The sequence below is a fragment of the Odocoileus virginianus genome, unplaced genomic scaffold, assembly GCF_023699985.2.
Source record: "Odocoileus virginianus isolate 20LAN1187 ecotype Illinois unplaced genomic scaffold, Ovbor_1.2 Unplaced_Contig_27, whole genome shotgun sequence".
Taxonomy (NCBI): Eukaryota; Metazoa; Chordata; class Mammalia; order Artiodactyla; family Cervidae; genus Odocoileus; species Odocoileus virginianus.
Genome location: NW_027224344.1, coordinates 454,256 through 479,299, shown reverse-complemented (window position 1 = coordinate 479,299; position 25,044 = coordinate 454,256). Strand labels below are relative to the sequence as shown.

Below are 25,044 nucleotides of genomic sequence, written 5' to 3'. Positions count from 1 at the left end.
ATTACTATAAGGATACAAAGAAGTAAAAATTATAAAAGGAAAAACAGGTATCTATCAGGTTTAACTTCTTAGAGAAATAACAAAAGGCAGCTAATGCAATGATGTTAGTGAAGGCTGCAAATCCTGTACTCCCTTAATATCCACAAGGAAAGACCATAAGGAATTGTCTTACTGAGGAAGACAACATGTCAATGAATTCTGAGGTCAGATTTTATTTAACTTTAAAGACTTTCACGAGATTGAATCTGCTTAACCTGATTGCTCCCACCATAAATTCAACTGTAGTAGGGGAGAAATGTCAACAAATTGTGCATATAATTAAACACAAACATTTACTGAGCATTTATTCTGCAAAAGGCACCAAAAAGCAGAAGCTACAGGCCCTCTGGGAGCTTAAGACATGCTGAAGGCAATTATAATTTCACTTATGACATCAAATGAACCATTGCTACCTAGACATGTAATTTTTTTAAATGCTACAAACTAAAAATTCTAAATATTTTGATTATTATAACAGATCTAATCTCACATTCTGTTACAACTGGTTTCAAGTGATCCCAAGGGATCACCTATCTTCTTCCTCTGACTGTTACTTGCGGGCTTATAGACACCATTAACTTAGCAAGCAACCATCAATGGCATTCAGCTCAGCTTTGTTCTCTTTTTTCTAAACATGTAGTTCTTATAATGTATTAAAATGTCAGTTTCATTTTCAGACAGAAGCTAAGAAAGTAAAAGGCAATACAAGCGATGGAGGTAGGAGATGGAGCCCTGGCCCACCTACTGCTGGAAACACACTACAAGTACCACATTCAATACTTCCCAAAACACACTCTTGAGCACCCTGAGAAGTTGGCAAGTAGCTAAGATTTTATAGGCTAAAGGGAAAAGTAACTGGGAGCCCAGAGAACACAGCTGATAACTCAGAGTGTCTCTGATGGTTTCAAGGAACATGAGAATCAGGGCTCACCCAAGGAGGGGAATAATAGGGACTCCCAAAAGGTGAATTAGAAATCAACCTTCTGTGCAAGTTCTGGACTCTAGTCTTTGGTTGATTATATGCGTGGCAAGTAACTTTTACCACTCCAAGGCTGCTTTTTCACTCTCTTAATGAATTCTGATGAAAGTAAGTTATTAACATACACTAATCTTTTCCATTATGATCAGTGCTTTTTTATGTTTCCTTTAAGGCCCTTCACAAAATCTAAATGGCTACTAAAAAGCTTCATCTTGTTAGTAATCAAGGAAATGTAAATCAAAGCCACTATGAGGCTATAATCTTACACCTACCTAGTTTAATGTAACAGAAAAATAAAACAACTAAACAAACCTGGAAAAAAAATGAAAATGAAAAAACGTAACCCAATATTGTCAATGGGGAATGATTTAAATAAGTACAAAGAAAAAATCCAAACACTAGTATTCAAAAAAGTCTCAACAAGTCCACCATCCTTCATTCCTACAAGGACAAGGATGTAATAATTTCTGTAAGTACTGGTGAATTCAGAAAGTTTTGAATCTCAGAGTTTTACTCCTATGACTTTCAAAACCACAACCCTCATAAAGGAAGGGACTGAATTTGTTTTATTTAGGGCTAGAAACTGATTGAAATTGTTTTATACACCAAAAAAAATATATATCTTTTAAATACATAAACATGCGAAAAATACAGGAAAGCCCAAATCTCAGTGTTAATTACCTTCCTGTGTTCCGACACGAGCAGCCTGAGCTGCATTTCTATCTCATTGCTTGTCACAGAAGCGTCGATCGTGGACGCACACAGCGGAGGAAAGGGAGGGAGGGATGTGGTGGCCCCCGGAGCACACACAGATTTAACTGCTTCCTCACTCATGGGTTTCCACTTGGACTCATCATTCAGATCAAACACACAGCTTTCCACTGAGTCAGAGGGCTGACAGTTTCCCAGGAACGTCTGATGATTGAAAACACAACCAATTGTTCGATACGGGTACAATGGTTTGGGCTGTTCGGCAGCCGGAGGCTCATCAGGGTTGATAGGCTTGTGGAGGTACCTAAAAAAGGTTAATCATAGTTTTATATAGTAAGAACTCAGAAATTAAGACGACAGCAGCAGCTTACTGAGGAAAAAAATTACTCTAACACTTAAGGTCATAGCTACTTCCCAAGACTCAAGTTTAATATTTGTTTCTCCTTGTATTTCCACAATTTGATTACGTCACATACACTGGATGGCACATCTATGATACAGAAACCAATTTTATTCCTTCAACATAAGAATATATTCCATGCATAGCATTAAGATCACAAACATTATCCAGGTAACAAAATAATTTAGCCACACATTTTTAGGCACAACTAACTAAAATGATTATCAACCAAGGAAACAGAAAATCCAGGAAAATGAGAAGAGGGTTCAGGGCTGTGCCTTCAGGAACTCCCACATTTGAGGCAAAAAGAAGGAAAACAGAGAACAGCCAGAGAGGAATTATGAAAGCTGAAACACAGTGCTATGAGAGAAGCTAAGAAAGAGAATGTTCCAGGAAGGAGGGAACATTTCAATCTATCAAAATCTGATGACACCAAGAAAATGTAAACTGGATTTACCAACAAGGAGTTGGTAACCACGTCAAGTTCTCAAAAGAAATGACTTACAACTTGAATTTATTTTTAGGCTTAGGAACAATCATCAGAAAACACATATGCCTGGACTTCCTTGGCAGTCCAGTGGTTAAGATTCCATGCTTCCACTGCAGGGGGTGTGGGTTCAATCCCTGGTCTGGGACTAAGATCCCATATGCCGCATGGCCCACCCCTCACCCCCAAAAAAAGCCCAAAACTATATGGCAATTATACAAAATTAAAAGTAAGCATAATATATTTTTTATTAATATCATGTTGGTAAAGAATATTTTAGGTATACAAATTTTCTTAGCTTAGTTCATAGCTATCTTAATTGAGGTAATTTTTTAACATACCCCAAATTATTAATATGTGCCTTCTGATACCATCAATAAAACAGAACCTACAGTTGACAACATTTACACCTTTGTGCTAATATCCCTATAAACGTGGCTGACAAACCTGTGTCCTGTTAAACTCTCCCAAAAAGTCACGGTCCCATCAGTGCCACACGTCATGACCCATGCATGGGGCACGCCCTTGGCCTTGGTCCCAACACAAACAAAAGCTTCCAGCCCATACCCGAGCAGGAGGCTGCAGAGAAGGTTGGCATGGTCTTCACAGTCTCCCTGCAAATAAAAGGAAGCAACATGAAGTACTTACTCCCTCACATGGTTTCCACATTAAATATTTAAATACAAAATTGCAATTAAAAAGTGTTAACTAAATTTTTACTTTTAATCATTTAGTCCAGTGTTAAGCTAAAACAATGAGGGGAAAATACAATGTGCATTTTAGAAGCACCCGTTTTACAAAGTCAGTGCCTACAAAACTGACAGTCTTAACATACACTTCAAGACTCCATAGTTTACAAAGAACTCACACAACATAGAAGCAGTAAGAATTTTTTTGAAGATTTTTTTTTTTTTGATGTTGACTGTTCTTAAAGTCTTTACTAAGTCTGTTACAACATTGTTTCTGTTTAATGTTTTGGTTTTTGGCCTTAAGGCACATGAAGCCAAACCCTCATCCCCTTAACCACCACGGAAGTCCCCCCAAAGCAGTAAGAATTTAAAGATAAATAGCTAAAGGGCAAGAACACACAAGATGACGGGTCATGGGGAGGAAATTCCAATAAACGGGAAAACACTCAAGCTTACAACAACGATTTAAAGTATCTATACTTGATCATTTTAAGGAAATACACAGAAAAAATGACTGGATAAAAAAACAACAATGGCTGTCATTAGGGCAGGTTATATACAGCTTCCCTCTTTCTTGTGCAAACTCTCTTTGATAATGTTATATTACTTTCACAATTTAAAAAAATTACAAAAACTACAAAAATAATAGAAAATATCCATTTTCTGTGAAAAACCTTATTTAAATGTTACACAGTAAGGCCACAATTATATGAAGATATGTACTTCAGTGTAGGACTACAGTTAACATACAAAAGCAAAATAACTACTGATTTCAGAGTTAGAACGAGGGATGAGCTCTCAGCCCCCAAATTCTGCACTGGTAGCTCTACACTGCTGTCTTTTAGTTAACAATAATAAAACAAACAGCATCTTATAAATGTTAAACTGACTTTTGAAAACCATTAATACCCAACCTTTAAGACCCAGTTAGTCATTTCTGTACACTGAGATTCTATATTAGGAAAAAAATCTCAAAAGAAAAAATAACAATATAACCAAAGATATTCAATGCAAAAATTCATTCACAGTGATATAAAAAATTTGGAAGCAACCCTAACTCACCCAAAAGAAACAGTTCCTATGATGGCAAAACCATCAGGTAGATTTTATGTATTAGCTAATAAAAATTTCATTCAGACATTCAAAGCTGGAGATCATAGTATCTGAGCAACACATGGGAAAACATTCATAGCATAAAGCTAATTTATAAAGCAGGGCACACAATTCTATTTATATCAATTGTAGTTATGGGGAAAATATATACATGGGAGAAAAACATAAAAATATATAAATAGATGAAAAATAGAATTATGGGTGAAATTTCACCTCTATTATAAAACTAATGTTTTGTAAGAAAAATATTTTTAATAATTTTCAAAGTTCAAGATGTGCTTTCTCCTCAAACGAACTCAAGAAAAGGAAAGAGTGAATCAAAAGGGGTGATTATTTGTATTACAAATGAATTATTTAGGAAATCATTTTAAATATATATAATATATTCCTACTATATTTGAAGTTCTTATTTTAAGTTTAAATCTATACATACAACTTTTGGGAATTACAACTTGGAAATAAATAATTTTTTCAATAAATAATGTTTAACTGTTTTCAACTGTCTTAAGATAAAATCCTTCCAATCAACAATCAATCTCTAATCTAAGTGGTTTTTTCCCATTCTGTAAGCTCTGCCTTGTGCATACCTATATGTACTGCTTATACAACTTCAGACTAAAAATTATTTCAAAACAATAATAAAGAAATTTTTTTTCATTCTGTTTCAAAAGAGTTGGAATGCTGAAGAGTCTAATTTTTATAATACTATCAACAATTTTGACACAGGAAATTAGAAAATACCCCAATGTATACTTTTTTCCTAAGTTAATTCTTTTACAAATATACCATCAACTCACAGTAACTACAATGTACTGGTTTTTAGTTCTAGTATGTGTGCAGGATACCTTGTTTCTACAGAGAAAGGCCAGCAGAGTGCACCACTGCTCCTGTTTACCTCCTCCTCCGATAACAGGGGCTCGTTCATAACCAAGGACATTGACAAATCTTGCTGCTTGCCTTGGAGTGTCCAAAAGCCTTCCAGCTCGAAGTGGTTTGACATAAGAACAGACTGGTCTGTTAATCCCATTTTCATCCTGGAGGGGAAGGGAAAACATTATCTGTAGTGACAGTTAATCATTTCTAATTTTAACACTTTGCTCAGAACACATCAGAGAGAAAATAATCCTGGACACCACTTGAGCACTTGCTTACCCTGCATCCAGCACAAGGCTACTGAGTGTTGTATATACAATTTTTCTCTTAATTCTCATAACTTCGCTTCAAAGCCTATGACATTAAGAACTTAAATCATCATATGACCTGGCAACCCCACCCGTGGATATGTGTCCAAACCAACTTAAGTCAGTGTCTCAAAGACACTGCTACACACCCATCCCATCACTTAAGCATCACTCACAACTGCCAAGGCATGGAAACACCTAAGTGGATGTCAATGGATGAGCTGATAAAGAAGGCATGGGGTATTATTCAGCTCTTCCATGGGCCATTTCTCTGGTCCACTTCCCCCTCCCTCCCTGTCCTCTCTGCTCCAACGGGGCAGTGAATGACCACATTCCAGACTACACACACAAGAGGGAGCCAGTTATACTTGGGCTGGTTTCTCTTCGCCCTTGTCCCAGTGTCGCTGCTCCCCTCCTGCCTGTCAGTCAACATACAGACAAGGCTGTCAGGAAGTCAGAAGACATTCCCACATTCCCATCACCAACCAACTATGCCCTCCATTCCCAAGCTTCTCATCTAGAAAGTGAACCACCTTCAGCCTGTCCTAAAAGATAGAGAATGTAGGGAAAAGCTACACAAATGTACAGGATCTGAGGCACAGTACTCACAACACTACACTCATATGCTTTCATAGCACCTACACAAGACTGAATACATAGAAAAATATCTGAATGGTTCCTCGGAAGCTATTAAAAGGATCTGGATCTGATTATTTATGTTGGTTTACTAATGACAGAAAAAGGGCTTAGGATACAGAAAAAAACAGAGGCAGAGATACATAACTGAAATGCTATAGTTAAATATGAGTGGTTAGCAGCTTAGAGATCTTGGTTGAATAGACTCATTACATGTAATACTCTTTGTCTTAAAAAATACCCTAACAAAAAAATTTATGCCTACACTACCAATACTACACCTGAAAGCTGAATTTACATGTCAATTGCAAAGTGTCCTACTACTTATCTAGTACAAAGTATCAATGGAGGACACACTCCAAATTAAACAAAATGAGTTTTCATCTAGTTTAAATTAAACATGCTCAAAAATGGTTTAGAAAAACAGTAACTGAAAATAAAAAGCATAATAAAACAAAGATTGTGATATGTCACTCACCTACTTACTATTGTCAAATTATTACAAAATCAGCATATTGTTTTACAAATAAATTTTCACTTGTCTGGAATAAATACATTTTACAAATTAAAGTTAATTGAAATTGATGTTTACAACCAGTAAATCTCAAATACAGCTGTGAAACTTCTCATACAATTTACAAACCTGTGCAAAAATCTTCACCAGTCGTGAATTGTGTGAGGGTCGAATCTGCAAATATTCTCTCCACCACTGCTTAGCATACACAAGAAATAACCGCTCTTTCTCTGCAGTTTTCTGACGTTCCAAAGCAAGCTTGAAATTTAAAAATATACTTATCAATTTATATTCATTCTCTTCAACAATGATCACAAAATATGGAACAAGTCTATGCACCTCCTCCATCTTTAGCACTACTCAATCAGGACACCATCATCTGTCATCCATAAGGGCCCCTAACTGGCCTCCCTGATCTCACACTTCCCAGGACAATCCAGTCTCCATGCCAATCATGTCTGACTCTCTGTGACCCCATGGACTCTGGCCTGCCAGGCTCCTCTGTCCATGGGATTCTCCAGGCAAGAATACTAGAGTGGGCTGCCACTGCCTCCTCCAGGGTATCTTCCTGACACAGGGATCAAACCCAAGCCCCCTGTGTATCCTGCATTACAGGCAGGTTCTTTACCAGTGAGACACCTGGGAAGACCCCATACCAGTCAGAGCTACCTTTTTTGATCCAGACAAAAATTTCTAAATAACGTCATACTATCACTATCTTGCTTACAACTAATACACGATAATTTTCTAAGAAGAGAACACTTCCTAGGATTTACAAGTATGAAAACACACAAAGAAAAGAAACTCAGGCTTATTTACCTGTGTATTCACTACTTCTTGAGATAATGTTTGATTGAGCGGTGGGTACATCTCAAGTTTTATGTTTAAAATTCCTACAGAAACTTTAGATTCTGTGCCTGTAAATGTAAATAAATGTAACTTCAGAAGTTTCAATACTCAGTATATTTAGTCAATCAAAGCTTAACCAAACTAATTTAAGAATTATGTGCTTTATCACTTACACGGAATAAAGACAATATTCAAACACCTTTTATATTCATATTAAAAACAACCCAACTCAAATTGGTTTTTATTTTGTTCAAAGACTTTTATCTAGTTATAAGGAGATTACCTGTTTTCCTAGCTTCTCAATCACTTTTAAGGGACTTTTTCAGACCTAAAGGATTTATGAGTCTTGATTTTTATCTTCATTAAAAACAAAGTCAAAGCAACTGTTAATGCCTCATTCTCAGAAAATATTTATACATTTTGCCACATATAGTAATTTCCATTTATCCCTTCCCATGTTTCACATTACATATGAGTACAAATTTTTAATCCACTCCTGGACTTAAAGAATTAGAAAACAAATATACTTCACACCATAACTATTTAATATTTTTGTGATAAATAAGAAATTTCCAGGTCATTACTATGGTTATTTTGTTAGGCTTATATTTAAAAACAAACAATGGGTATCTCTTTTGAAAATAAATCTCCTACATAAAGCTTTTTCCCTACTATTTACTTAAGGAAAAATGTATTCTGGGTCTAATCTATCAAAATCTAACTTACTAAAGCTCTATTGTCCACTGGTCAAGCTTAACTCTGTAATCAAATTTTAATACCAAAATAATTCCATTATACGTAGTGCTTACAACAGTGCAGCTTTTATTTTGCCTTTCATTCCACTAGCAAATATGTATTATATATCAGGGAACCCGCAAGAACCCAGGGACACAATGGTGACAATACAGGTACCATGTCCGATCTCCAAGGGGACACCGACGACAGCAGCACTGAGCAAGTGTGTGAGCCCCTGTCCCACCTGGAAGAGGTGAGAGGAACATCTACTCCAGATTCTGTAAGAACCTACCCTGGCAGGGCTGGGGTACAAGCTATCATGTATGGGTGCATGCCTACATGTTTGTGTAAAGAAATCTTAACTTTATTTTTAGCAAATATATTATATTTAGCAAATATATTATAGCAAATCTTGAGAGGAAAAGCCCTCAAGATTTATGTATCTCCCAGAAATTTTTTTTTCCTTAAAACAAGGCAAGAGTGACAGAGAAGTCCAATATTCACACTACTCAAGACACTTCCCCAGACTCCGATACTAGAGTCCAACTGTAATTCCAACAAATTCTTCCTACGTGTTTCCCTCCTGGTTTACAAAGGCATTTTTAAAACATAAAATACATCTACATATAAACTGTGTCTATAAAAAGGTAACAGTGATATTAATCGTCATACCTACACCCATAAGTTCCACAGTAAGATTGGTCACTCCATTTTCTGAGCCCAACACTGATCGCCATTCAAGAAAATAGGATGCAACTAACGTGGTCTCAGCAAATATGTCTGTCTTGATTAGCACCATATGAACTGGGTCACTTATTGATAACATTGTGGTAGAGTCAGCCATTCTAGTTCCATCACCTAGCAACATAAACCAAAAACATTACACCACATGACATATCCAGTTAGGACAAGGTAAAAGAATATTTTCACTGAAAAGGATACTAATAATAAACATATAAAACCAACAGAATAAGTCAGCAATGCCTCAGAAAGCATACAACAGAGTGGGAATAAAGAATAGTCCCATTTCTGTTGCTAACTTTTCAGAAGACTGGTGGAACTGTGATAAGTTATCTAGTTTCTTTATGCATATTGGTGTTTTCTAACCTCTAAGAGGTTAAGTCTATTCTTCAAAAGTACATAAATTAAGTATATGCTACCACTATAAAAATCCTTGAAATATGTCAACATTATTCCCCAAAATAACTTTATCCTTAAAGCTCCAGGAGTTAGTGATGGACAGGGAAGCCTGGCGTGCTGCAGTTCATGGGGTCACAAAGAGTCAGACACGACTGAGCTACTGAACTGAACTGAACTGAAACCTCTAGGAAAAAAAACACTGTATTATCTACACAAAAGTGAAAGATCCAGCACCTTGGAGCTACCAATTTAAGCCAGTAACTGCCTTATTAAGGTAATACTTTTCACCCGGTAAAATATAATAAAATTTCATGTCAATGTATGACAAAAACCACTACAATATTGTAAAGTAATTAGCCTCCAACTAATAAAAATAAATGAAAAAATTTAAAAAATAAAATTTTAGTAGTGCACTAGCTATTTCAGCAACCTAAAATTCTGAATCTATAATGCTACAACTTTGTTAAATTTACAAATATAAACATTTTGACATCCACAACTAAGATATGACACCTTTACAGGAAGAAAAAATGTAAAATAATTATAGTAATCGAGTATCATAATTTTAAAGTCTTAAAAATGAGTTATAGACTCACGTCTAAACTCTTACTTGTAAAAGTTACTAACATCGTAAATCAAGCCATCTTTCAGAAATGAAGAGGACCCCGTCTCATTCTCCACCTAACAAGCATTTAAATTTTTACTACTAAACAATCAACCATTAAAAGTCAAAAGTAACCTTCAGGGAAAACTAGCCAAAAATAAAGCAAGAAGGTAGGTAGTACTAATTTACATAGGAAAAAAGCAGTAAGGGAAAAAACAAATAAAACAAAAGACTGGGGAGATTCATCCATTATAAATCTCTTAAGCAAAAGTTGTTAAAGTTGTTCTGTGATAAGATTTAACGAAGATTTACAAAATTAAATGACAGTTTATCATTGCTCCTTACCTAAATTTTCTCTGTGTACTTCAAGTAAAAAGCCGTCATGAAAATCTGGTTCACAGGCACACGGAACAGGTTTAGAACGAAAACGTTGGTTTCGAAAATGTAAACATAAAGTAAAGGTTGAACAAGCTTGTCCAGGTAAAGGCTCAGGTTCTTGCAGATGTTCCAAGAAAGCTTTTCCACCCAAAACCTGAAGGTAAAGATACCTCCGTGTTGGATCAATATTAGCTGTAAAGTGTAGCAATACATATGAGGAAACTGCCAATCAACTTAAGCAATGTGATCAAGACAACAGGAAATAACTTGACAGAAATAAAACCAAAGACTAAAAAAAGGAAGAGTAACAAGTCTACCATATACCAGGCTCATCTGTACCCAGGGAAGGAAAAATACGTAATAGGATATCTTTTTCTGATTTATATTTTGGCTACTTTCTTCCAGCTAGACAGGAGTTGGAGCCAAGGTTTAGTATATCTTTTTTTCTTTAGTTTCTTATACAGCAAATCATCTCGGACAATTACCAACTCAGTAAGTATACTTATTAGATAATTACACTGCCATTAAAAAAGGCTGTACAATTTATAAAATATATTAATAAAACATGAAAAACAGATAGTCCTGTTTTTGTTTCCACTCAGCTATACATTAAATCTTTGATACACTTCATGCAAAATAGAATCTAAGTTTTCTGGATGATTTATCAGAAAAATATAAGTACCTCATTCTGGAAAAATAATAGAAATGCTTTCTCTCAAATACAAAACACTAAGCACATCTATATGCAATACTATCCACAACTAAATTAATGTTAAAAAGAAATAAACATACTTTTTTTTAATAACGTTGATTGTCTGTCAGTAAAACAAACAGGTTGTTTTGGAGAGGAAGGGAGTTCTTGATCAACATTATCCTAGAATGGCAGAAAAAAAATCAAAACAAATTAGAAAACAAAAATTACAGTTAAGTAAGAAAATGCCAATAATGGGACTATGAACTGGACCAAAAGTAGACAGGATAAAACCCCCTCAAAATGCCCTTACTCTCCTACCACAGGTAGAATAATGAAAAGTCTGCTGAAACAGTAATGCAACTAATTGGTCACTCCTAAAGTCTAACGTGAAAGAATTCATGATCTTCAAGCCATGTCCACAGAATGCTAAAGCAAATTTTTAACACTTTACAGAAGGTTAAACTTTCTCCAAACCTCAAATGACATCTGGCTTGTGGTTCCACCAGGAACAGAACTGATTTTAATAAGGAAGTGACATTCACACAGCAGAAGCTATTACTAGGTCAGTTTTTATAACAAATGAGTTTATAAACCCCAAAAACCAAAAAAGGATGCTGGACTAAAATACTTATTCTCTGGTGTATTACGAAGTCCATCCAATTTCCACATTATGTTACCCAGGTATTGAGGTCACAGTCTCTCATTATTGCCTCACTTTCAAAAGACCTACTTACTAATTTGTGCACTGAGAGGCATCACCTCACTACTGACCTATTTGTGCGAAAAGATTTGAAAGTTCTTATGCAGACAATTAATTCCTTAAAGAAACTAACAATGTGTTCATCTTAGGGAACACAGCACCAAACAATATGTTTACTTCAATAATAAGCTTTGTGTAGAAAGATTCCAGAGTATTAATTTAGAAAAAATATAGCTGGAGTGAACTAATCTGACTAATACACACACTTAAAGTTTTAGACCTAGAGAATGAGAGAAAACTCTCACTGTAGAGGGAATAATTAGGTCCATAATTTCAGTCTCACTGATACATAATCCTACCAGCTCAGTGGATATTACTAGACACAACGGTCTTATTTAAAAAGTAGTTTCACTAAACAGAGGCCCCAAATTGGACCCTAAGAGTGGTGTTAAACATGAGAATATACTTAAGACTCTCAAATGTTTTCCTCTAAAAGATTACTCACAGAAACAAAATTAAGTTCTTTCATCACATCATCAATGATTCCCCGGCGTTTAAGGGCTTTGATCAAATCTTCGGTTGATAGCTGTTGTTGATCAGGTGACAATTCTTCCCGAATAGTCTCAGCAAGGATTTCTCTTATCCTGCCATGGACATCCATCTAGGTAGAAAACTCGCATTAGGACTTAAAACGTTATAGGGCAGTCAAAGACAGCCAACTAGCTAACATCTTTCCAAAGTATTGACCCCAAAATAATAATAATAAGTAGTTAGATTAAACTCAGGAAGGTTTCTCAAGTAACAGTGTGAGATTGTTACCGAAATTCACTGAGAATAAAGGTAAGATTTTTTAAAGGAAAAAAAAACTTTAAGGATAAATATTTTTAACTCTAAAAATAAGCTCTAAGCTTATCTATTACATTTGCTAGCACTTTCCCACAAATAACACTCGACTGAAACCAATCTTTTGAGAGTAGAGCAGAGCAGTGGAGGAGCGACCAAAGGCCAAAAGGCAACTCAACCTTTTAGATGTGGCCGAGGGTTAACGGAGTGACCCTTTACGAGTCTGGGGGAGACGGTGGGGGTCAGGACTGCAGCGGGGCAGAGACGCTGCTGACACTCGGCACGGGGCGACGGCTGGAGGCCCTACTGACCCCGAGGACCAGCAGCCCCTCCATGCCACCTCCCGTGAATGACGGCCTCCGGCCCCACAGCCCTCTGCCCGCGGCTCCGCGGTGCCCGCCGGCCGGCCGCCTCACCTTGCTCAGCTGCTGGTGGATGAGCTGCTTCAGCTCGGACGCCTTCTCCGGCGGCAGCGACATGCTGTGCTCCCCCTCGGGCGCGCCGGCGGCCGCAGCGTCTCCGCGGCGGAGCCAAAGCTCGCGACCGCTCGCCTCGCGCGCTCCCGGGGCCGCCGCGTCAGGCCGGCGGGGGAACCGGGCGGCTTCAACTGCCGTTTCCAAACGGCGGCCGGGCTGCCCCCGCGCCGCCTGTCAGTCCCCTCGGCCGGCGCCCCGGCTCGGCCCCGCCCGCAGACTCCGCGCCGTGCCCGCCCGCCGGTTCCCGCGCGCCGCCCCGGCCGCCACCCCCGCCCGCAGCCCCTCCCGCGCGCCGCCCCGGCAGGCAGTGTGACGGGCACCTAAGGACCCCGCGACCGGGGCCTCGAAGGACCCCAGGAGCCGTCCACCCGCACTTCCGGCCGCTGGCTCTTCGTGCCGCCGGCGAAATCATGTTCGTCCCCTCCGGGGACTCGGTCCCCGACCTCGCGGGGTGCACCCTCCTAATGGTGAGTCGGGGCAGGGGGCGGGCGTCAGAGCGGCCCCCGGACGCGCGCGAGTCTGCGGGGCCGGGTCCTGGTGGCTGAGAGCGGAAGGTGCGGGGACGTGACCTTGCGCTCCGCTGGTGCCGTGCGGGCCACTCGCTGTACCTTTCTTCCTGGAAAATCGTTTCTCAGCTAGCTCTGTACCGTGTTTAAGCTTGGGAGTGATTGTCATTACTCAGGAAACTGCAGGCGGGCTGGTAAAGACTTGCCGACAGCACGCGGTTCTATCGCGGTTCATTCATTGTCTCAGTGAGCGTTGTGCTGTGTCAGAGTGTAACAGTAAGACCAGGTTCTTGTCCTCAAGGAGTTTGCAGTCTAGTTGGGAACATAACGTAAGTCAAGTTAGAACGTTGAAAAGGGTACAGAAAAACCCTGGGATTTATTGGGAAGGGGAGGGATACAAAGACCTGTTAAGAAAAGCTTTGTATGTGGAATTAAAAAAAACAATATAGAACAGATTGGATGAAATAGGTGAAAGGGGTCAAAAGTACAAACTTCTAGTCAAAAATAAGTCCTAGAATGTAATTTGAAACGTAATGACTATAGTTAACATTGTGTTGTATGTTTGAAAGTTGTTAACAGGGTAGATCTTAAAAAGTTCTCATCAGGCTGATTCATGTCAATGTATGACAAAAACCACTACAATATTGTAAAGTAATTAGCCTCCAACTAATAAAAATAAATGAAAAAAAAAAGTTCTCATCACAAGAAAAAATAATTTTATGACTGAGTGGTGATGAATGTTAAGTAGACCTATTGCCATAATCATATTGCAGTGCGTACAGATGTCGAATCACAATGTTGTGCACCTGAAACACATATATGTCAACTATGTATCCATTTTTAAAAGGACGATGGTAATAGAAAAGTCACTTATTGACAATTTTTATCATAATGCAAGAAATGTCAGTGGGGACTTCCCTGCTGGTCCAGTAACTGGTATTCTGTGCTTCCACTACAAGGGGCGTGGGTTTGATCCCTTGTCAAGTAACTAAGGTCCTACTTGTGCAGCTCAAAGCAAAAAAGAAGTGTCAGTGAATGATATAGTGTACTGAGGAAGAAAATTTGACTTCATATCAAAGTGTCTCCCTGAAAAATATTCGTTAATCACAAAAGGGAAAAAGTATTTTTGCAGGAGATACCTGGCAGAAAGAAAACATCATATAGAAAATAATATCCACAGGTTACTAGCAGTACCCTTGACGGTGAAGAGGGAAGCCATATTGGATTGAAGAAATGGGAGAAGACATGGAGATGTGTATGTTTGTGCTTTTGTTCCTGAATTCAGAGATAAAGTTCCTGCTTGTGTCTTAGTGGACGGACTGTAAGGAATTTGGGCTCTGGAGGGACACTGAGAAGTGACAGCGTGTGAAAAGGGAGTTTTTTAGAAGGAAAGATTTTAGAGGGTGTGAATATGCTGATGGGAAGAATCCAGTAGTGAGGAAGAAACGAACGATACTTGAGAGTGAGGGTCTAACCAAAGTAGCAGAATCTTCAAAAAAGGGAAAGGGAATTAAAGGAGGTAACCAGGGGATTGGTATGTGAGGGCACAAAGTGGGAGGCTGCTCTGAGGGACCCATTGAGGCCAAAAACTAGCAATTGCTGGAAGAGTGCAGAGGAGGAGGTATAGTGAAGAGAAACTTTGGAGACAGGATCAGTGAAAATTAGTCCTCTGCTGCTGTGGCTGCTGAGAGGAAGGGAAGCAGGTCCCTGGTTTAGGTAACTGGGTGAGTAATTGTCACTGTTTTCTAAAGTGCAAAGTAGGGAGCAGGTTAGGCAGATGCTTTGTTTTGTACCTGCTGGTTTTGACATAACTGTGTGGAGATAGCCATTTGGCTGTGGAGTTCAGGTAAGCGTTTGGGGTGTAGGTGGAGATGTGGTAGTTGGCTGTTTGAAGTCATGGAGAGAGAGAGAGAATGTATGTGTGTGTGAGAGAGAAAGAGAGCGAGCGAGTGTATGTGTGTGTGTGTGTGTGCGCTGCATGAAAAGAAGCTCCCTCCAACCTTTAGGCACGAATGAAGCAAACGGAAAGAAGACCCAGGAACTTTGTTGTTCACACCTCACAGCCTCTGCACCTGCTTGCCCACTGCCTGACCTCATCATTTCCCAAGTCTGTGTGTGACTGTCTCCATTACCTCTTTCAGGGCTGTAGTTACTGGTCACCTGAAGTGACTGTTTCCTGACCACCCCTTTTGAACTTGCAGTCACTCACAAACACACTCACCCTTACTTACTGACTTAAATGTTTTCTATAGTACTTACCACTATGTATTTTACTATCTATTTTGTTTGCCACAGCAAACCACCCCCTCACTAGATGGAAACTCTACAAGGGCAGGAACTCTGATCCATTTGTTTATTTTGCATCCTTAGTGCCCGGAACAGGGGTTGACACATAGCAGGTATTCAGTAAGTATGCAGTCAGTAGTCTCCAGGTGGAGCTAATGAAAGGCTCAGAACCCAGGTGTGATGCACCTGAGCATTGGTGTCTAGTACCTGTGCTGTGATTGTTGTCTTCTGTCTAAACTTCTTAAAGTGCTGCTGATTTGGATAACTTAATGAATTTTTTTTTTTTTTTTTACTGTTTCAGCCAGCAGTATCTGTTGGAAATGTTGGCCAGCTTGCAATAGATCTGATTATTTCCACACTGAATATGCATAAGATTGGTTACTTCTATACTGACTGTCTTGTGCCAATGGTTGGAAACAATCCATATGCAACTGCAGAAGAGAATTCAGCGGAGCTCAGTATAAATGCTGAAGGTGTGTTATATCCTTCCATGAGGCAGAGTTGTGTCAAGTCGCAGCCAGATTCTCCCTGGGTGTCCGTTGGCACCTGGAATGGCTCTTTAGAATCCACAGTGGTGCCCTGCTCTCCTGCACACACCCTGGATTACAGCCCCCTTGAGAGAGATGCCCGTATTTGTACCCTTGGATAGAATGATTTTTAACACGGGGTTTCCCCCTGTTATCCTCAGTTTTACTTTCTGTCCTCCTGGCACATGTAAGCATTGCTAACACTGGGTTCAGACCTGTGTGTTTAATGTGCAGTGTTCCACGCAGGCTGAAGTCATCTGTTACACAGTGGTAGCATTCACCGTAATGCACACTGACCTGGCTCAGAGAGACGAGTCACTTGACTGCAGGAGGCCTAGGCCCTTCCCACGCCACCCATCTCCACAGTTCCCTGCTGGGCTGTCAGTTGGGGTTAGTCATGGCTCACCGGAGAAGGCAATGGCACCCCACTCCAGTACTCTTGCCTGGAAAATCCCATGGACAGAGGAGCCTGGTGGGCTGCAGTCCATGGGGTTGCTAAGAGTCAGACACAACTGAGCGACTTCACTTTCACTTTTCACTTTCATGCATTGGAGAAGGAAATGGCAACCCACTCCAGTGTTCTTGCCTGGAGAATCCCAGGGACGGGGGAGCCTGGTGGGCTGCTGTCTATGGGGTCGCACAGAGTCGGACACAACTGAAGCGACTTAGCAGCAGCAGCAGCAGCAGAAAGGCGCTGGGAAACAGGATCTTACCAACAAACAAGATGTGTGTGAAACTCTGGTGAAGGGGAGGAGTGCTGCTCTGTGCTGCAGAAGTGAGGTGTCATGGACATCAACTCAGCCTGCCCACTTCCCTGGTTCCTGAGCTTCCAGCTTCAGCCCACTTTGTTCCAAACATGCCTGGTGGTCAGCACCCTTGCTGATGGAACAGTATCAGAAACCAAACCTGGTCTTAAAAATGGGGTCATTTGTTATCAGGGGAATACTCTAGGTTTACAATCAAAGAAGAGAAATAGTTTTTGATAATTTTCTTACAGTTAAATTTCAGCAATGAATCTATTCCATAGAATAAAGCCCATGGGTGAATTCTGAGGTACTTTGTAAAGTGTTTTAGCTAAATGATGTAGTGCATATGTTCTGTGTTTTAATTGGCAAAAATCTTTAGGGACTTCCCTGGTGGTCCAGTGGTTAAAAATTCACCTTCCAATTCAGGGAACACAGATTTCAATCCCTGTTTGGGGAGCTTAAGATCCCACATGCAGTGAGGCAATTAAGCCTGTGTGTTGCAACTAAGACCAGATGCAGCCAAATAAATATATTTTTTAAATATTTAGATACAGAATTTTTCCTAGTTCAGTTTTGTTATTAATTTCTCATGTATGACTCCTTAATTTTAACTATCATGTGGTTTCATTCTCTTATACTTGCAGTGTATGCATTGCCTTCAAAGAAACTAGTGGCTCTTCAGTTAAGATCCATTTTTATTAAGGTTAGTATATTGCTTTTGTCTTAGTTTATTAAAGTACAGTATAATGAGAAAATACTCATTATTAAGATTCAAAAATCATTTTCTTTCTTTATGCACTTAAGCAGTCTGAGTTTATAGAGAAATACTCATAAAATTTCAGAGTTGTCACTATTATTTCCTGAATATATTGGGACATATAGCTTGGGTCCTATATATTCCTGATTCAGGTACCATGGGTGAAAAAATTTAAGCATATGAATATTACAGGTTTATTCTATTTGCATTACATTTCAAACCCGTGGCATCTGCATAAAAATTACATATGTCTGAATATACACTCTTGAATCCAGCTTCTCTCCCCTCCCGCTGTCACCACTCCGGTCCAGCCCCTGTCCTCTCTCATGCCCCTAATTCTGCTTCTGCACCACTCACCCCACAGGCTGTTCCACCCCAGGTCCTGGAAACCTCAGTCAGATCCAGTAGTAGCTTCCTATCTCCAAGCAAGTTCATAGCCCTCACCACTGTCTGGCAGGAATGTGTCCACACTGACCTGGCAGCCACTAGACACCTGGAGCTATTTAAGTTTTGTTTCATGCATTAAAAGTAGAGTGAAAGGTCCACATCCCAGGTCAATCACCTGTTCACCTCTTGCCACACCTGGCTGATCCTCTGTGTGCAGGTGCACACAGTTTCCTTCTGCCAAACAGTCCAAAGCAGGTGGGTGCCAGCATCACATAGCACATGTCTTACAGGAAGGAGAGTCTCCTTCACAACTACAGCACACCACACACCTAGGAGATCAGCATTAGAGAATACTCAGATTTCCCCAGCTGCTCCCCACACACCCATCGGTTCTGGATCCAGGCAAGGTTCGAATATTGCCTTGGCTATCAGACCTTTTTAACTGGTGTTCAGCATGGAGCTGACTTCCTCCTGTGATTCACAGCACCAGCTGTGCTGAGGGACCCAGACAGGCATTTCGCCTTCTGGCTTACCTAACTGTTGCCCCGATCAGATTTGGGGCAGAAATTTATAATTAGTTCCTTATCTTTCACCCTCAGTGCAAGGACAATAAGTGGATCTCAAACTATAAGTTTAGTATACATAAACTGTTAATAGTATCATCACAAAGACTGATGAAATACTATGTAGACTACTCTTGTTACAATCTGAGATCTAACTTTGTATTTTCATTGTACTCTTTCCATGGTATACAAAGTATAAGGCAAAGTCATTCTGTGAAAAACTGCTCTCCTGGGTGAAATGCAGTGGCTGCGCAAAAGTGGTGGTTCTTTCTAGCAGCCACTCGTATCACCGTAATGACCTCCAGCTGCGCAGGTAGGTCTGTGTCTCTGGACAAGTATTTTTGTTAAGATGTGTACAGTTATTAGGATGATTTCTTTACTAAAAGGTTAAAACAAAATTTTAAGGCCATCCTTTCCTTTTCTCCCTGGAATTTAGAAAGAAGGAGGTGAAGATTGTAGGGAGATAGGGGGAGTGGCGTTGGGGGCCTTTGGTGTTCCCAGGGCTGCAGCACTGGGGTCTAGGGTAGCAGTGGGGTGCTTCTGGAGCTGCACTCTGCTGTGTATGTCTCTGGGACTATGCTCTGCTGTGTGTGTCATGAGCCCACAGCACCTCAGGGCTCAGCTGATGTCGAGAAAGGAGAAGGGGTACCTGAAGTTTATCAGTTCACTGTCTTTCGAAGACTGGATCAGTGTTTCTGTTTATTTCCATGTATTTAGCCATTTGTATTTGCAGAACTCCAGCTGCCTTTAAGTACAATTACCAGGCATGTCAGATTGAATTCTTAATAGAAGATAAAATATTCAAGAGTTAGAAATCCATACTATTTATTGCATTGTCATTTGCACACCTGTAAAATCATGATGAAGAAATATTAGCTAAGAGTAACCTCTCAAAACTAGTTAATTTCTGAGACTGTCACGATAGACCACATTTCTGAGGCCCTTGTAAGAGGCCTCGTCGCGGCGTGGCCATTGGGTCTTCATGCTGGCCTTGCCTTCGGTTGTTTTCCTGTCCCCAACAAAGTCTCCTAAGTATGTGAGTAGCAAGTCAGAGCAATAACTACGTTATCCTTCCATAAACTGTCAGAACTTGTATTTTGCCTTATGCAACAAAATATATGGAAAACAAGATAATTTTTGCTGAAAGAACTCTTATTTGTCTTAATGTTCATATTGTGAGTGTTTAGTTAATGATATGATTGTTTCTTTCCAGTACCCCCTTCAGGTACCTTCTTACACCTTCCATGCAAAAAAGTGTTCAGAATAAAATACAGAGCCTCAACTGGGAAGAAATGGAAAAAACCCCATGCATTCCTGAAATAGATGATTCTGAGTTTTGTGTCCGTGTCCCTGGAGGAGGGATCACAAAGATGCTCTATGACGAAGGGTGAGTGTGTCTGCCTGTGTCTTTGCTCCCCACATGATTTGAAAATGAAAGCAGGATACCTAGGAGTGTTTGGATTACTTGCTAAAACTCTGAAAATACCCTCATTAAATAGGTGCTGAGATACTTTCAAGGGAAAGACTGAAATGTGGTTATAGAATTCGTTCCTGAGAAGCCATATTTAATGCTTTATTGTGTGTAGCATGTTAGGGGGCCTAACACTAATTCTCTGCAACCTCTATAGTCAGTTCTTTGTGTGGTGGTGGTGGTAAGATATACATAGTATTAAATAAACCATTTTAAAGTGTACAGTTAAGTGGCATTCAGTACATTCACTCTGTTGTGTACCCATCAGCACCATCCACCTTCAGGATTTTGCCACCATTCTAAATAGATCTGCACTCATTAAGTAATAACTCCTTTCTTATACCTGAAAGTGTGTCTCTTATTAGAACCATCATTTCCTCCAACGTTTCTTTTTGCCTAGTCTGTCTCCCTTCTTTCCTGTCTGGCTTACATCCATAGTGTATTATTTCACCTTCTCTCACACCACAGCCCTGAAGCCCTGGCTATCTAGTCGCTCCCACCTGCTCTGCAGACCACCAGCTTTGAACTGTTCTCTTGCTCTGTTCAGGCCACATCACCTATGCCTACACTGCTGTCAGATCATAGACTGCGGAGCTGAAACAACAGGAATGTGTTTGCTCACAGTTCAGGGGGCTGAACCGAGTTCAGGAGCTGACACGGCTGGAGAGGAGGCGGCAGAGAACCAGACGGGCAGCAACCGCGGAAGAGGTTTCTCTCAGCACTTTCTCTAGTGCCACTAGAGGGGCTGCCTGAGCCTCCCAGCCCTGAGTGCACAAGTGCAGGGTGAAACCACGAGGCCAGAGAGCAGTCCCTGGGCAGCTTTATGACTTTATTCACAAAGTTAGTGGCACTAGAGAAAGTGCTGAGAGAAACACACTCCTCATGGAATGTTTGGAAAATGTAGAACTATCCAAACAATATTTAAAATACTCAGCTCTGTCACCCAAAAGTAACTACCATGACCAGTTTTTTGGTCTGCTTTCTTCTCTTCATCTTTAAAATATAGTTGAAGTAAATACCTGCATACTGCAGCTGTAGAGTTTATGCTGTTTAAAGATATCTCTCATAAAACTGACATTCTTTTGGTTTTCTCACACAAATCTTACTGTGAGGCAGGAAGGTGCATGTGCCCAGGGAAAGTGTTACATGGCTCCTAGTTCTGTCCCCACATGTAGAAGGTGTGGCGTCTCCTCGCATATGACCTGGCTGATCATCTCTGTATGAACACGGGCACAGTGGAACTGCCATCAGGAAGCAGGAAGAATACCTGATTGTTCTTTTCACTTGTTGCAGCTGTTCTAAAGAAATCCCAATTGCGATTCTGCTGAAGTTTGTTTCAGAGGGAGACAATATCCCAGATGCTCTGGGTCTGGTTGAATATCTTAATGAGTGGCTTCAGATAATCAAACCACATGTAAGTTTTACTAAAGCTTAAGCCTGATTGCTCTGGTTAGGTATTCATAAACTTGCATTTTTACATACTATGTAAGTAGACCACATAAGTGAAAGTTTATATTAAATATAGACATCTTTGTATAAAATTTAGGTTGAACTTTTGAAAAGAAAGCAGCTAGCCATTAAGACTGATTTTTTTTAAAAAATGAAGATGTTGCATACTTCATCGTATTCATAGTGTTGCATTAATTATAGCAACTTGTTTATAAGGATAAACAAGTCCTCTTTGGAATTCAGGATTTTTTTTTCTTTTTTAAGTAAAACATATAGCTAGGGAGCAACACTGTAGCTATTGGATATGCATTGTAATTTTAAAATACATTCTCTATCACAAAATAAGAGCATTATACAAGGGAAATCAGTTAGCCTTTAGGCATAACAGAAGTAAATGAAGACTGCTTTATATAGCAGGTGACTGTCTTTTTAATTCATGCCTTTTCACTGAACAAACTGATGCAAATCATGCAACACTGATTTTTTTTTTTTTTTTCCTAACCCCTATTTCTTTTGAATTTTATTTTGCTCTGTGGACTCCATTCACACCCATTCTGGCATATCTTTATGATTTGGAATTTGAGGGAATTATCTTCAGCTGATATAAAGACAGACATTTAAAAAAAATGAATAAATAAAGACAGACATTTATGACTTTGTTTTTTTCCTTACAATAAAAGCTAGAAGTGTCAAAACCAAAAGGAACAAACAAGAGAGTTTTGTAGTGTGTGTTAAAGGGAGAGGGAGCAGTAAAGCTGAAGGACTCAGATACTCTGTTCTTCACTTGCAGTGTGAGGACCCCACAGCATCTTCCCTGCCCTGGAAAATGCCGAGTTCCTGGAGGTTACTCTTTGGCAGTGGTCTTCCCCCTGCGCTCTTCTGATCTGTTTCAGTTTTATACCTTACTTCCCAAGACACTTAACTACCAGCACAGCTGGTAAACAACTATATAAAAAGAATGTATTAGGAAAGCTTTACTTTCCACAGAAAAATCTCCAGGAAAAATGGATAACACAAGGTTGTTTTTACCATGTTTTCCATCATCTACAACAAATGTAAATTTTGTGCAATAAATTGTTTTCTAAGTAATTTTGTCTGAAATGTGTTCATGTATTTTTTTTTACTCAGACTTCTATATTAGTTTCCTATGTCTGCTATAACAAATTACCATAAACTGGGTAACTTAAGACAAAATAAGTCTATTATCTTAAAATTGTGGACGTCAGAAGTCCAGAATAGGTCTCCCTGGGCCAGTAACAGTGCTGGCAGGACTGTGTTTCCTCTGGAGGGTCTTGGAGAGAGTCATTTCCGACCCCTCTCCAGCTCCTAGAAGTTTCTGTGTTCTTTGGCTCATGGCTTCTTCCTCCATCCAGAATAATTGCCCCATCTCAAAGAATTTAAGTATGAAAGAAAAGGTTTTCATTTTTGCATGCCTAATACATATCAGTCCCTTTTTACCTGCTATTTTGTCACTTTACCTCCATGCCTTGGCTTTCTCATCTGTAAAACAAGGGCTTATGATGTTAAGGGCCACACCCTACTCAGTCGTGTCTGACTCCTTTGCAACCCCATGTACTGTATAGCCTGCCAGTTTCCTCTGTCCTTGGATTTCCCAGGCAAGAATACCGCAGTGAGTTGCCATTTCCTGCCATCCAGGGGATCTTCCAACCCAGGGATCAAACCCAAGTCTCCGAGGTTACTGCATTGCAGGCGGATTCTTTACCGCTGAGCCACCAGGAAAGCCCCACCCTACTCTACAGCATTCAGTAAATGATTTATTTCTGATAAGTTACTCTGGGTTCTATAGTCTGATATGTTCCCTTTTTGGAAACTACTATAGGTTAGGGTAGGGAAAGGATATTCCACACAAATGATAACTGAAAGAGAGCAGGGTGGCTACACTAAGACAAAACAGATGAAAACTCAATAAGAGAAAGGACATTTTATAAGATAAAAGGTTCAATATACAAGGAAGATATAACAATTATTAATATATAGGCTCCTAACATCAGAGCACCCAAATATACAAAGCAAACATTGGCAAAACTGAAGAGAGAAATAGACCATGACACATTCAATAACCCACTTTCAGTAATGGGTAGAACAACCAGATACAAGACCAGTAAGGAAATAGGACTTGAAAACACTAGACCACTTGGACCTAACACATGCAGAACACTCCACACAACAGCACAGAACACATGTTCTCAAGTGTACATGGAATGTTCTCCATGATAGATCACATGTGAGGCCACAAAAAAGAAAGTTAACAAATTAAACCACACTGAAATCATACCAAGTATCTTTTCTGACTAATATGGAATGAAACTCCAATACTTCGGCCACCTGATGCAAAGAGCTGACTCATTTGAAAAGACCCTGATGCTGGGAAGGATTGAGGGCAGGAGGAGAAGGGGACGACAGAGGATGAGATGGTTGGATGGTATCACCGACTCAATGGACATGGGTTTGGGTGGACTCCAGAAGTTGGTGATGGACAGGGAGGCCTGGCGTGCTGCAGTTCATGGGGTCACAAAGAGTTGGACACGACTGAGCAACTGAACTGAATACAAAAGAGCATAAGGAAAACTAAATATCATTCAAAATCTTTTCAGCCAAAATGAAAAACAGCCTTCTAGTGTGATTCAACCCAAATATTTTTTTCATTATGTATATAAATGTATAAATATTTTAAAGACATTATATTGACAGAATATTGCATTGTTTTTATTTACTTGTGAAAGTGATGAATACACTTTCACTGTAAAAAATTTGAACAGGATTTCCCTGGAGGAACAGTGAATAAGAATCCACCTGCCAAAACAAAGGACAAGGGTTCAATCCCTTCTCCGGGAAGATTCCACATAGAATGGAGCAACTAGGCCCCTGTGCCACAACTATTGAGCCTGCACACCCAAGAGTCCACACACTTCAACTATTGAAGCCCTTTTGCCTATAACCTGTGCTCTGCCAGAGAAGCCCGTGCACCACACACAGCAAAGAGACGCCCCCGCTGGCCGAAACTAGGGAAAGCCCACGTGCAGCAACGAAAACCCAATGCAGCCAAAAAATTCGAACAACACAAATGTGAAGTACTCTGTCAGCTTCTTCCTGCCATGCCCACCCAACACTGCCCCGCAGAGACCATCGTTTCCACCTTGTCACACCCCCTCAGACCTTCCTG

General features: G+C 39.9%; 2 protein-coding genes across 4 annotated transcripts in view; one reads left to right on the top strand and one right to left on the bottom strand.

Moving 5' to 3' along the window:
- SPIRE1 (spire type actin nucleation factor 1) overlaps positions 1–13,424 on the bottom strand; it is a 173,895-nt gene extending 160,471 nt beyond the window's left edge. The window contains exons 1-10 of one of the 3 annotated variants that reach the window (XM_070464511.1): positions 13,109–13,424; positions 12,355–12,510; positions 11,248–11,329; positions 10,423–10,647; positions 9,006–9,191; positions 7,569–7,666; positions 6,879–7,007; positions 5,264–5,452; positions 3,064–3,230; positions 1,700–2,033 (exon numbers count right to left, since the gene is read on the bottom strand). In XM_070464511.1, coding sequence (XP_070320612.1) covers positions 1,700–2,033; positions 3,064–3,230; positions 5,264–5,452; positions 6,879–7,007; positions 7,569–7,666; positions 9,006–9,191; positions 10,423–10,647; positions 11,248–11,329; positions 12,355–12,510; positions 13,109–13,171 — 1,629 coding nt within the window. In that variant the 5' untranslated portion in view covers positions 13,172–13,424. The remainder of the gene's footprint in view (positions 1–1,699; positions 2,034–3,063; positions 3,231–5,263; positions 5,453–6,878; positions 7,008–7,568; positions 7,667–9,005; positions 9,192–10,422; positions 10,648–11,247; positions 11,330–12,354; positions 12,511–13,108) is intronic. The other 2 variants (XM_070464512.1, XM_070464513.1) reach the window with 2 other exon arrangements.
- Positions 13,425–13,505: 81 nt separating this feature from the next.
- PSMG2 (proteasome assembly chaperone 2) lies at positions 13,506–22,949 on the top strand. Its single transcript, XM_020913719.2, has 7 exons — positions 13,506–13,635; positions 16,262–16,433; positions 17,878–17,936; positions 19,135–19,253; positions 20,154–20,327; positions 21,705–21,825; positions 22,651–22,949. Exons 1-7 carry the CDS (start codon positions 13,579–13,581, stop codon positions 22,741–22,743), a joined length of 795 nt encoding a protein of 264 aa, XP_020769378.1. The 5' UTR covers positions 13,506–13,578; the 3' UTR covers positions 22,744–22,949.
- Positions 22,950–25,044: the final 2,095 nt, after the last annotated feature.